The sequence below is a fragment of the Microcaecilia unicolor genome, chromosome 11 (assembly GCF_901765095.1).
Source record: "Microcaecilia unicolor chromosome 11, aMicUni1.1, whole genome shotgun sequence".
In the NCBI taxonomy this organism is placed as follows: Eukaryota; Metazoa; Chordata; class Amphibia; order Gymnophiona; family Siphonopidae; genus Microcaecilia; species Microcaecilia unicolor.
This window is the reverse complement of record NC_044041.1, coordinates 8249959-8264314: the sequence shown is the minus strand read 5'-3', so window position 1 is coordinate 8264314 and position 14356 is coordinate 8249959. Positions and strand designations below refer to the sequence as shown.

Genomic DNA, 14356 nt, shown 5'->3' with positions numbered 1-14356 from the left:
CCAAAAACAAAAGAAAAAATGAAAACCTCAAAAAGTTTTGATGAAGTTTGGGGCATCAAAAACCCCAGTGTGGTAAAAGATTACAAATATTTTATTTTACAATTTTTTTTTTACCATTATGTTAAATTTTTTATACAAGTTTTACAGTCTTAATTTTTTTATTCTCTTCAAAAGGCCGTGTAAGAGTTCCTTTTCTGATTAAGAAAAAATAGTAATGCAATCATCTTTTTTTAAAGTCCGCTTTACACTGTACATATTACAAACAAAAGCTTTTCATATAATCTGATTTATACTGTACCTATACATTGCAAACAGTTCACCAACACCGGTGGATTGTAAAATGCAAACATTTACACAGCTCTCTTCCAACTCCTGCCACAGAACCAATTATTTTTAGCATGAATTTTTTTTCCTTTTATTATATAATTTTTTTTTCTAAAACTTTGGGATTTGATCAAAAATACTTTTATTTCATTTGTAGGCCATGCCACAAATTATTTTTTTTTCTAATCAGAAGGTTAACTTGCTTGAAAGAGTTGTAAGCAAGTTTCTCCTCTCGATAACTAACCAGATCTCGCTGCCAATGAAAAAAAATCTATGAGCACCTCTTGTTCATTACTGTTTCCTGCTCAGCACCATGAACAGTTAAAAATATAGGGTTTACGTTTTCAAAGGTTTAGGCACCTTTTAAATGGGTTAACACTTAATCAGCTGTATTTGGCTTTTTGAATTCTTAACCACTAGAACGTATATATTTTCACAATGTTCAGAGGCATTCTAGGGCACGTTTGGAAAGGACAGACGTAGCAGCCATGAATCCGAGGTGAATGTTCTTTACACCATTGTTTAAAACGGTGTGAGTGTAGACATGTACTTTTAGCTGTATGACAAGCCAATATCCAAACGCCAATACCTTGTCTTTGAAAACCAACGTTGTCTGTCTGGATTGAAAGCTATCCATGTACATTGAGTTTTAGGTGCCCTACTGAAAATGTAATCCAAAATTTCTAATTTACATGCATTGTGGTGAAGCCTCAATTTGTCCATGTAGATATACAGAATCCTAACCCTGTCATATTTGGTAGCCCTTGGAGACAGTCATATAATACAGTGTACATCAGTATGTAATATTCTTTGCTTTCATTTATGTGATGGATTTTATAGCTTTGTAGATTATCTAGCCAAATGCTGCTACTCTCTTGACATTGCCCTCCTAATACAAAATGCCTTGCAGCACCTGTCATCTGACAGTAGGTGCCTCTTAAAATTATTCTTCAAACCTCATGATGCTTTCTGCTCCTTGATCGTCAACTCACATGCTACTCATTAGTGGCTGCTTACTAAAGGAAGGGTACAAAGGTGGTACCAGAGCAAGAACCAATTCAAACCAGGAATGGAACACTGAATAACTGCCCCAATCTTCCAATGGAAAACAGATACAGAATTACAAAACACAGTGACTGTCAATTTTACTTTTTGTGTATGTGTAGGCAGCAAGGCCAGTGTTTCATATGTAGGGGCTCAGGGCTGAAACTAGGGAGGAGGACCCAAAGTCCCCCCCCCCCCTTTCAGGCTATGCTTCTTTCAGTTTGAGGCAGGCATTGAGCCCACTGTAGCATGGGGACCCGTAGCAATTCCCTTGGTTGCCACCCTCTAAATGCAAGCCCTGGTTAGTACCCAACATACACAAGTTTGCAGGTTACTGCTCTTAAGAAATAATGCCCTGGCTGTGGACTGCTTGCATTTTATCACTGTCTCTGTAGATTTTAAAAACTAGTTGGTAAAGGGCGTTTAGAAAGGTAGTTACCATCTGCAGTGAAAGGTTAAAAAAAAAAAACTTCACTAGGTAAATTTCACCCTATGTAACTGTAGCTACCCTTAGGATATAAATGAGCATATGAAAAAGCACCTACAATTTCACATTAACAGGTAATTTCTATTCATAAATTAAAAGAGACTTTACACTGTGCTCCTGCATCCCATCACTGCCAACCACAAAGCCCGACTGAATTTCAGTTAATCATGCAAATTTTATAAATTAGGCAAGACCCTCTCACTGCCACTATTTTCACGATTATCAGCTTTTTAAAACTGTATGTTATGTGTTGCCATTTAAAATAAAACTCACGGTCTGCTGGGATGCAAAGACTAAGTGGAACAGCATCAGAAAGCCCCACAATCACACGATTTCTCTGACGTTTTCTGCCTTATTCTGTGCACAGCATGTTCTTATATCGCCTAACACAAGGGAAATCTTTGCGGTCCGTACACTTTTACCTGATCACTGGGCTGGGTTAGCAATATGCATTCATTTTAATTTTGTGGTGGTATGGCTGTCACCCAATTAATGTGATCAGATCCTGTATACTGCACCGCTTTTCAGTTACCGTGTAAATGTGACATTTGTAGGTGCTTTTCAGCCCCTCCCATTACCCAGGTTGAAGTGACAGCCTCTGCGGATCCTGTTACCCTGAAAAGGAGATAAAATACTGCTGAATGATTTGCTGAACTACAGTATAATGCAGGGTCACCTCTGCTTGCATGGAAATGTACCTAATATACGGATTTCATATGCACACAATGAGACTAATTATCTAAGACCTTATTTTAGCCATTCTGTGTCTATGTGAGGTAGGTCTAATGTATGTAACACAGGAGAAGTGTCTCACTGCTAATAAAAGCCAATATTTGAAAATAAAATCTCAAAGTTGATTTTATGTGTTTTTGATTGTTGTATCAATATGCTCAGTTTCCTAGTCACAATCAGGATATGAGCAGAGAAATATTTCAATTTTTCTTTGCAATAAGCAATGCAGAGAAGGGTAAATTTACCAAGAAAATGCAAAAGATGATTTGGCAGTCATACAGCATATTATAGGGATTTTGGATTCCTTTTTCAGGGCTTACAATCTAAGTTTGTACCTGAGGCGATGGAGGGTTAAGTGACTTGCCCAACATCACAAGTAGCTGCAGTGGGATTTGAAGCAGGTGTTCCTGGTTCTCAGGACACTTTTCTAGCCATTAGGCTAGTCCTTCCCTCCAGCCTAAAGATTTGCCATTGAAAGGATGTTTTGAGATTTGTATGAGTGTTAATACAAAAGCCATTTGATGTCACACTATTCTACACTGCAGATTGATCCACCTTGGACGCATCCATAGGATAAATAGCAAGGCAAAAGTAGTAGGGTCAAGTGGTCTTAGAATTTTCAGTGGGGCTAGTTGAGGCCTACCTATAATTGTCCTCTACTTTTAAACCCAATGTTTTCTAGCACGAAATTCACTGGAAAGCAGACTGTGGTCTCTTATTAATATATATCCCTCAGCTACCTGTATTGTGGCCTTTGGAGCTTCTTTTGTTCTGTAAGATAGTGTTGAACCTGTCAGTGTTTTCACAAGGCTAGATATATGTCAAGGTTTTGCACCTACTGTACTCTCTATAAAACTACTCAATTGCTAGCAAGCCACGGAAGGACCATTCCCTCAAAGTGCAGGGACACCCCTAGTGTACCCTACTTATCTTGCTGAGTTGTGATTTCTCAGCTTCTTCCAAAGCTATGAAATATTATCTAAGCCTAACATGGAGGGCAGCTGGGTTTTCACAGACCAAAGGGTAGTTTTGAATTAAAAATAAATAATATCTCTTGTCACGCAATAAAAATCAGATCAACTTAAAAATCTGCCGTTTGGAGATTTAGCATAAGCAAGGTAATGCTTTGTCTTTTCATGCAAGTCTTTCTTGCTGCTTCTGATCAGATAAGTGCATGTCCCATTCCTCAGCTGGGTTTTCTTACTCACAGGGACTGAAGGGCTGCTTGGAAACCTGTAACTGCTAGGTTCCACATATGACTTGGACATCTGTTTCCTCTGATGCATCAGCCTCTTTCACCCTCATTCGTTCTTTTATTTCAGAAGGAACAACATTGCTGAAAGGATGCTCATTGCTTCTGTGTGTTCTCAGCACCTGTGGCAGAACACATCTACAGAGATCACGGCAGGAATCCTTCAAGTGTCTTTAAAAGAGATGCAATACCACTGGAAAAACTCTGGGTTACTTCGTGTTCTCAAAGCAAGTTCAACTGCTGCAGGAGACTGGACACCTTTCTCAGACTAAGAATTGCTGATGCATTATAAAATGTTCATGATTGCGTTGTACATTTGGCTGAGCACCATGAAGTGGACGGGGAGGCAGGAATTGCGATCTTGTGTGGCAGGGTTACAAGTAAGCCAGGATAGGGCATTGTAATGCTCCAAGACAAACCTGAGGAAGAAAGTAAAGGTGTTTCGTTAGTGCAGGAGCTTCTCACCATTATTCACAACTGAGATCACAGCTTTAATGAGGAATTGTTTATTTGGTAATACTTCCCTAGCCGAAGCCATTTAAATATATGAAAAATAAAATAAAGGTCATCAAACAAGGGATCGGAATGGTTTACATTTGAATACTAGATTGATAGCTGAAAGAAATCTTTCTATACCAGGCAAGATGAATGTAGCAGTCAGCTTGCAGGTACTCTTGGCAAAACCGTTAACTGCATCAGGCTGGGCAAACCTGAATCTTTTGTTAACTGAAATAGAGATTCCCTCTCAGTCATACCTGCTTTGGAAAGCCAGGCAAAAGTTGGAGCCAGACCTGTAGGTAATTTGCAGGCTAGTTCGCTCGTCCCTTACTCAAGTACAGTAAAGCTGCACTGAGGACTCGTAATGCTGAATGGTTACCTTAAAACATCTGATGTGGTTTTTGAGTCGAGAGGGTGTGGGACCCGTTGGGAGTTCCTGACAGAGAGAAATTCATCAGTCTGCGCTACTGAAATATGGTGATGTAGTGAAGCCTGAGGAAAGAGAAAATGTATCACTATATCAGACCAAGCTTTCCAATAACACTCAATCCAGTCAAAAGAAAACACATGTATTCCCTTTCATGCTTCTAGCTTACTGCAATAAAATGGACTTGTACAAGGGCAAGTTGTAGCTAAGGGTGGGCTTTGTGGTCTGTCATCCCCTCAACTTTGGAGTCAGGCCCACTCAGTCAGTAGCAGCACCTCAGCTCAGTAAAAGGAGATTTTGGAGGTGGTGTCAACATCCACCACCTAGTGCTTGTCCTTCTTAATCGTGGACACCAACCCAACAAAACCCAATCCTGAGTAGGCTGCAGTGGGTCTTAGCACTATAATCCAACATATGTAAACCAAATAGTAAAATAATGCTCTTAGTTAAGACTTCTTAGTGCTTAGTTTCAGAAATGTGCTATTACTTATTATTTTGAGCCCAAAGCTCCTTCTTGCACCTGTGAGAACCAGCCCACAATGGGCTACAAGGGTCACAGGCCTTCATGCAGCATTATCCAGGGGTTTCCCATAATTTATAATCCAGGATGACAGCAGCAATTCTTGGCCAGGAACACAATCCACAGCTCCATTTAGAACCCAGTAGCCACACAGTGTATAGGCTTCTAACTTTGAGAGACAGGCTCTTAAATTGGCAACTTTGGTCCCTAAATCTATGCTCAAACTTTCACTGAACTCCTAAATTTAGAAGCCTAAAAACTGGATGACAACACGGGCCAATTTAAGGTGAGGAACAAAGTTAAGAGCTTTGCCCTGATTTTTATCACAATGTGCTTAAGATAGGAGCCTAGAATTAAGATCTTAATTTAGGTGGCCGAATTTCGAAGCATCCTCAGCCTTGAGCCATTTAGAGAATGCACAACCTTACCTGAGTATAAAAGCAAAGCCCCTCTGCCTGGTAGCTCACAATACTGCCACTCAGTCACTGGACCAGATCAGGACAGAAAGGTTATTTTTGAGGGTAAACCAGGTGTTAACCATGCAAATGTCCCTTTTGAAAATTTCCCTGGGCTCTCTGCACAGCAAAGGGACAGAAGTATACACGGGAACATCATTTTGAAATTCCCTATCACATTCCTCTTGCTTTTCCCCGCAAGGTTTACTGAAAAAGCATGAATGAAATCCAAATAAAATAAAATAAATATTATGCATTTACCAATACTGATGCAGTTACCAAATTGGACTAACTTTTTGGTTCTGCTTACTAATGAATCTGGGGCACCTGAAGCTCCTTCAGACACCCAGACTAAAATTGTACCCTTTTCCATGCTGTTTGCTTATTAACCGTTCTCTCTTCATCTTTCCAGTAGCCATGGCGCACAAAATCATTGACGTACCTTCAGGAAAAGAGGACATTGGTTTTGTGCCTGTGGACAAGATGACCAAAACGACTGTGGAAGATTCTCAGCTTTGGCAGTGGAAACATAGTAGCCCAGAGCAAGAGGCTGCTGCTTCAACTCCTCAGGAGCTTCTCGAGAGAGCAGACGTTCACCCTGGCTCTGAAAGAACAGAAAACAAGCACAGAAGTCAATAGGGATTTGTACTCCTTGCCTTGAGTCTCAGTCCATAGCTTTGTAGTAAGTGCCAAGCTGACTTCTCCCACTTCCGCTTTTTACAGTTGCTACTTTCTAGTGCTGACGCACATTAGCACTGCATATGAACAAGTGGGGAAAGCATGCAGAGCATGGTTCATGGGATTCTTTCCAAACCTTCTGCATGCAAGTGGGTGTGGATGCATATGTGTGGGAGTCAGGGCCGCTGAGAGAGTAGGCTGGGCCCAGGCAAGGCCTCCCCGCCCCCCCCCCCCCCTGCAGTCCGCAGTCTCACCTGCCTGCCTCCACGGCTCCGGGCCCCCTGCATTCAAAGTGGCAGTCGCAGATCGCCTCTCTTCTGGCCTTCCCACCCTGTGCCCCGCCCTCGTCTGATGTAACTTCTGGTTTCCGCAAGGGCAGGACACAGGGAGGGAAAGCCCGAAGGGAGGCGATCTGTGACTGCCGCTTCGAATGCAGGGGCCCGGAGCCGAAGAGGCAGGCAGGTGAGACTGGGAACTGCAGTGCCGGTGGCCTGACCCCGGAACCGGGCCCCCCTTGGAGGCCCGGGCAATTTTGTCCACCCTGCCCCTCCTCCTCTTGGCGGCCCTGGTGGGGGTGAGGGGATGGGTTGTTGGGTGGTTGAGTGTAAGTTTATGTGTGTTTGTATATTGATATGTGTGTATGCTTTCTGTATATTTGTAATCAGGAGATGAGATGAGAAGGGAAGGGAAGGGGAGGGAGTTTGAATTTCTTACATCACTATGTTAACAGTGAATCAGTGAATTATACTGCAGTCATTGGAACTGTTTCTCCCATATAAATATACTAGGGCACTTTCAGTTCTCTAGCTCCACCTGCTAGTTGATGGACACAACTATCCCATAGGTTCAGGAATAGTGAGAAGCTACATAATGGAAAAGGCAGTTTCCATGTGGCTTTTCCTTGGTCTAACTTAGTAACACTAGGATATCTACGTTGCTTTTACCATATCATCTGGCAACAAATTCCATAGCCTTACTAGGCGTTGAGTGAAAAAGTATTTTCTCCTATTTGTTTTAAATGTATGATATGCATTGCTCTCCCCATTTGTTTTTTTTTCTGCTACTCTAATGCCCTCCTATCTTGAAAGTTTGTTGCAGCCTGTGGTTTGAACTTTAAACAGCACCACTATCTTTTCTTTTCTTTTCAGTGAGCTGGGTTTTGGGTTCAGAGAGGTGTATGTGCCTATAAACTGTTTTACTGGGTTATCTGAGAGAGATAACTTTTATAGCCATAGAAAGTTTTGATCTTAATGTCCTACTGTTACTGTTAATGACTTTGCTAATGTTGACAAATTCTTGTACTAAGAGAATATAAGTAAATATAACAGACAAGCATTTAGTAGTCGAAAGGAAGTGAAAGGAATTTGATACACCGCCTCTCTGTGGTTACAAATCAAAGTGGTTTACATGTTATATACAGGTATTTATTTTGTACCTGGGGCAATGGAGGGTTAAGGAGCCCTTTTACAAAGGAGGGTTAGGCTCTACACGCGTGCAGCACACACCAAAATGAGACTTCCGTACCCCGCGCCCTCCCTCCGGTGGTAATTTCAGATTTGCCAGTGCCTGTAATGCCTGATTTATTTATTTCCTCCCACGCACGGTGTTTCCAGTGGTAATCGGCAGTTGGCGTGTGCCGACTGGTCACCGCATGCGTAGCACATGAGCCCTTACCACTACATAAATGGGTGGCGTTAAGGGCTCAGGCCAGTTTTAGGTGCATGCTGGTTTCTCTTTTACCACATGCCCTTTTTTGCATACGCAGTAAAGAGTGGCCTGGCGAGGACCCAAAACACGCGCCTACACTACCGCAGGCTGCTTTTACCGTGGATTAGTAAAAAAGGACCCCTTAGTGATCTGCCCAGAGTCAGAAGGAGCTGCAGTGGAAATCAAGTCCAGTTCCCCAGGTTCTCAGGCCACTGCATTAACCATTAGTTTCTAAGTTTATTAGGAACTTACTATCCCGCCCAATATGCAGAAAATCTGAGTGGCTTCCAATCTACTCTTCCACTCCACATCCTGCATACACAAAACGCAGCACACAATGATCCAGGGGACGGCCAAGTCATGAGGGCAAAAGTAATGTTAGAAGGTGATATGGGATGAATGCAGAAAATCCTTAGCCACTGGAAACCACGTAGTCTCTTCTGTACTGTGATAGGTAGGAGAAGAGCAGACTGAAACAGGCCTGCTGGGCTTGGCTTCCTATCAATTTCTTTAACTCGGTGATATGAATCACTATATGTGCTTGCAGTGGTAGGATTCTTGCTGGTTTCTATACTATATCACTACGTTTATTAACATTAATTATTGGTAGCCTTTCTACAGCTATTTATAATGAAACAAAAAGTATGCAAAGAATAAGATTTTTAATCCAAATTTCCCAGAAATTAAAAAAAACAAATATTTGAGGAATAACCCATATAAGTGCAAGAAATTTGGTTAAAAATTTGTTCAAAATTGACTTATTCAAGTACAAAAAGAGACAAACTGTTCAACGATAGCCAGAACTTATAAGGCCCTAAAATGACAGAAACAAATCAAGATCAAGTATTTTTATATTCAATTCAAGCTTCTCCTTCTTACCTACAAATGCACTCAGTCTGCTGCCCCTCACTACCTTTCTACCCTCATCTCCCCTTACGTTCCCGCCCGTAACCTCCGTTCACAGGATAAATCCCTCCTCTCAGTACCCTTCTCCACCACCGCCAACTCCAGGCTCCGCTCATTCTGCCTCGCCTCACCCTATGCTTGGAACAACCTTCCTGAGCCCTTACGCCAAGTCCCCTCCCTGCCCGTCTTCAAGTCTTTGCTTAAAGCCCACCTCTTCAATGCTGCGTTCGGCACCTAACCCTTACCGTTCGGTGAATCCAGACTGCCCCAATTTGACTGCCCCTATCGGACCGACCGTTCACTTGTCTATTAGATTGTAAGCTCTTTGAGCAGGGACTGTCTCTCTTTGTTAAATTGTACAGCGCTGCGTAACCCTAGTAGCGCTCTAGAAATGTTAAGTAGTAGTAGTAATATTACATATAGCAGTGATTTAACCAGAGCTGAGATTGTGATGTCATAATGCCTCAGTCCACCAATGCCTAAGAGCCAACCTCATCAGTGATGTCACAATGGCTCGACTGTCCTATACTTGGCCCACTCTTATCTATTAGATTGTAAGCTCTTTGAGCAGGGACTGTCTCTCTTTGTTAAATTGTACAGCGCTGCGTAACTCTAGTAGCGCTCTAGAAATGTTAAGTAGTAGTAGTAGTAGTATATCATATGCTATGAGTGCAGGTGCTGTGTGGGAAGGGAGGACATCTTAAAGTTGAATTTAGCGAGTAAAATGCTGTTACTTAATAACATTATTGAATTGTTGGTTTAATCTCAAATTGATAATGAATATACATAACATATAACATAGTAGATGACGGCAGAAAAAGACCCTGCATGGTCCATCCAGTCTGCCCAACAAGATAACTCATATGTGCTACTTTTTGTGAATACCCTATTTTGATTTGTACCTGTGCTCTTCAGGGCACAGACCGTATAATGTGACTGTTAGGCAGACTGTGCCATCATCTACTACATTTCTGTGAACATTGTAATTTTATGAGTGCTGTCCTAACCCTTAAATCTGATAGTTTTATCATAACAATCTCTTCCGAGTTCAGTTTCAGTGACCTGGGGATCTAGAAATGCTTACATGACCTGCTCTTCTCCACTTCCCCAGAAGAAGCTAGAAATTCTGATTGCTACATTCAGTTCAGCCTGAATTCTTTCTGAGCACCTCTCCCATCTCCTTCTCAAGAAACCATAAATGGACATCAAAGAAAGTTTAATGGCCCATATAGAGAGGTATTACTGGCGAGACTCACCTGGCTGTGGGCAACCCTGTTTCAAGTCTCCCTTTTCACCTCTCCTTTCCTCACACCCGAAAAGAACTAAGAGAACAGCCTAGCTAGGCATAACAATCAATTACATTCTTACATGAAATGTGATTTGACCTTCCATGACCTGGGACGTAATGATCACACGCTACTGCTTTTTTAACAACAAAAATTACACCTCAATTATCAGAGCCTATGTTAATGGTTAATCTGAATTACACAGACACGTTCGCCCCAGAAAGGGGGCAAGGGCAGGTCTCCAGGCTCCTCTAGCTTAATTGGTCTGCTGTAGATGTTTTCAATCAAGCCTTTACTAGGTATGCTGGCTGTTTATAGTGAGCTTAATAAAATCACTGATGGAAAAGCTATAAGAGCAATGGATGCTTTCTAGTAAAAAAAATTAAAATAAACCTACACAAAATATAAAAATCAGAGCAAGACAGCCTTACTCTAAGAAGTTATTCCAAGTCCTCTGGAGGGAAGACTGCTGATATAAGCTAAGTACCTCCTGGGTGACACTCTCACATACTCAGTGCTTTCTCAAAGCACATTGTTATGAATCACAAATTCATCTTTGGAAAGTTCTTATGCTGGTCCAGTAACAAGTATAAAAACCAAACAAGATACAAAAACCATAACAAATTAAAAATAAATCCATATACCAAATTATCAAAAAGATAATTTAATTTCAATATATACATTTAGAACCTAATCATTAAAACACTGGGTTTTACCTTTATTTGTTATGGTTTTTTTTTTACATGCTATTGGACCAGGGTACAATTATTAACTGTATATTACAGAGAAGTGCCCATTTCAAAATTTCTTTTGCTTGATGTCGTTGTTCTAAGCATGCTGAGACAGTTACCCAGACATACGGCCTCAAAGCAATGCCAACTCTTAAGTGCTCCTTACCCTGCTATGCTGGAAGTGGGATCCCACCCCGATGCCAGATGGAGAACCCGGGGAAGGAACAGGAGACGAATTTGGAGAAGAATGAAGATTCCCAGTGATTAAAATTCCAATGTCATTATCCATGTCATCCGGAAAAGGAAGGTCAAACATGTCATCTGAAAAGGAAAGTGAAAAAGTGTGTCAAAAATCACCCAATTATTGTCCATAAAATATTTTCTGACAACTCCCCCACAAGAAAGTTCGTCAAATACTGTAAATTCTGCAACGTCACAGTTCATTCTCCAAAAGACGCCCTTGAAATTGGACCTGCATCATTCTGACTCTAGCTAGGGGACTCTATAACGAAGCTAGATGCAGCTCTCCCAGCTGAGCCAATGGGATCCCTTTCTCTAGCTTTCTCACTCACTCCTGCCACATCCCTAACGCTGTTTTAAAATCTTATTTTAAAGATGAAAATAATAAAGCCGGACATCCTACCTTGTCTAGACTCTTAAAGAAGGAAATAAATGCTGCCCATTAATGAAAGATCACTTGAGATTTATCAAACCACTCTAGAAACACTGCAGCTGATGCAGAAAGTTAGCGTGAGCAGAAGCATGTGGTTATTCCCGCATCCGTAACTGTCTTGTCTGTCTGTATTATTTAGATTGTAAGCTCTTTTGAGCAGGGACTGTCTGTGTCAGGTGTTCAGCGCTGCGTGCGTCTGGTAGCGCTATACAAATGCTAATAATAATAATATTGTGAGGTATATACACAAGATGGGGGTACACATGGGCACGCAGTATATTAAAATGAATGGGAATGAGGCCATCAGGTATTCCTCTTCAATGCACAGAAGTAAACAGAGGATTTTAACAGGCACACAACTTGAAAAATTCACTGTCAGTTCCAAGGCAGTGTAGAAGGGTAATTCAAGAGGTTTTAATGCCAGTTTTATCTTTTTTTCTGTGACCACATCAAGTACCTGCAACTTTAAAAGACAACAGCTTTGTTTGCTTGTCTGAAGAAACTGAAAGTACCAGGACACATCTGTACATAAGTCTAATGTTGTTCTGCACTAGAGAGTTGCACGGGGACAGAAATCCAACCCGTCCCCACTGGAATCCAACCCGTCCTCACCCGTCCCCGTAGGAAATCTAACCCGTCCTCGCCCGTCCCCACGGGGAATCTTACCCGTCCCTGCAAGAATTTAATCTGTCCTCACCCACAAGAATTTAATGGTACATTAAAAAAAATTCCTGTCAGCTCTCTCAGTCTCTGGGTTTGAGCCGCAGCACTGCAGGCAAGGAAGGAACGGAAGTTGGAACACTCTGGTGCGCACATATAAGACTTCTCTGATTCACTGGCACTGTGTGCTAAGAGATCACAACATGCACGCGCCAGTATGTCAGTAGGTCTGATGCTCGTGCCTATGTCAGAGCTGAGGTCTGCGCATCAGCCTGGAAGCAGAGAGGATTAATAGTAATAGTAAATGACAGCAGATAAAAACCGGATTGGTCCATCCAGTCTGCCCAATAGTCACAATCATTATCAATTCATGATTAAATCAACAATGAATGTGATATTATATACTTGATTATGGTCTTTCTGTGGCGTTTCTGGGACACAGACCATAGAAGTCTGCCTGGCCCTATCCTTATGTTCCAACTGCTGGAGTTGCCCTCAAAGCCTACTCCAGTCTATTCATCTTCTCATTTGCGGGACACAGACCGTAAAAGTCTGTCCAGAACTGTCCTCATGTTCCAGCCACTAAAGTTGCTGTCTAAACTCTTTCCAGCCCATCCAAAACCAGATTGTCATAGATGAGACACAGACCTAACAGGTCTCCCAGTATCGGCCCTAGTTCATCACAGCCAGAGTCACCATGTAAGTGTTATGTAACACATCCACACACATGCATCCATTTAAGTTTAGGTTTTTTATAACTTCCGTTTTGTAATTAGCGATCCTCTGTGTTCATCCCATGCCTTTTTGAATTTTGCCACCATTTGTATCTCTGCCACCTCCTTAATGGAGGCTTTCCACATCTGTGCTGTTAAAGCGAGGAGGAGGAGACAGCACTCAAAGAACTTGGTACTCGGTAGGTGAGAGGCTGGCGCAAGTGCAGCATACGCTTCCACAAGAACCCCACAGGAACTGCTTCCATCCCCACGGGAACCCCACAGGAACTGCTTCTGTCCCCACGGGAACCCCACAGGAACTGCTTCCGTCCCCACGGGATCCCCGCAGAACTGCTTCCGTCCCCGCGGGTTTCCCCGCAAACCCCGTTCCCGTGCAAGTCTCTATTCTGCACATAAACATTAGCCTCACTAAACTTTTGCATCTCATTAGTTCACTTCCATCACTACAGTAGAAGCCGCACGATCAGCCGTCAGTATGTGCCTCTACTCCATGGCTTTCTATATCGGCTCCATTGTGAAGTAATCAGCTAGTGGAACAAACTGTCTCCTACATTCTGCTTCTCCAAATCTTTTAGTCACATTCACTCATCTGGGATTAACTGGAAAATAGGCCTTCTCTTTATGATGACATCATTTGACTGGTCTTTGCCCTCCAAGTATTTTGAAGGCTAGTGATAAAGCTTCATAGATTCCTGTGCAACATTTTGTTGTTTGAAATCATGGAACTAAGGCAATTATTAGATATAAGGAAGGACCTAAACTAAGAGTGATGTTCTTTTGTATTCATTGCTGTCCAGCCTCAGAACAGACACAGGCACTGGAAAAATGGTACAAATTCATCAGTAAGATCCTCTCTGTTCATTCCCTCTTCTGAAATAAAATGATGCTTACATTCTTTTGTTGAAGGAAAAGCAGTGATTAACCTAATGGATTAGCTGTACTGAGGACTAGGCCACCTACATGTTAAGAGCAGCAGACTGAGAACCAAGGAAGCAGGGATACAAATCCCACTGACACGCCTGGTAATGTTGGGCAAGTCACTTAACCTTCCACTGGCTTAGGTAAAAGACTGCAAGCACCTCAGGGACAGGGAAACACCTACAGTAAATGTAACTTGCCTTGAGCTACAACTGAAAAAAAAAAAAAAAGGCTAAATCCACATCCCTTACGTCTCTCATCTCCCCTTCATTTAAAAACACAATTTTATGCTCTGCTAGGCCTCTGAAGGAACAAACGAGGTGG

General features: G+C 42.0%; 1 protein-coding gene across 1 annotated transcript in view; it reads right to left on the bottom strand.

Moving 5' to 3' along the window:
- Positions 1 to 1859: 1859 nt before the first annotated feature.
- The window catches only part of LOC115479887 (mediator of RNA polymerase II transcription subunit 13-like), a 130286-nt gene continuing 117789 nt past the window's right edge, over positions 1860 to 14356 (bottom strand). Inside the window, 4 exon segments of the mRNA XM_030218194.1 lie at positions 1860 to 4258; positions 4717 to 4829; positions 6182 to 6343; positions 11214 to 11368. Of these exon segments, the coding sequence (XP_030074054.1) occupies positions 4126 to 4258; positions 4717 to 4829; positions 6182 to 6343; positions 11214 to 11368 (563 nt within the window). The 3' untranslated portion in view covers positions 1860 to 4125.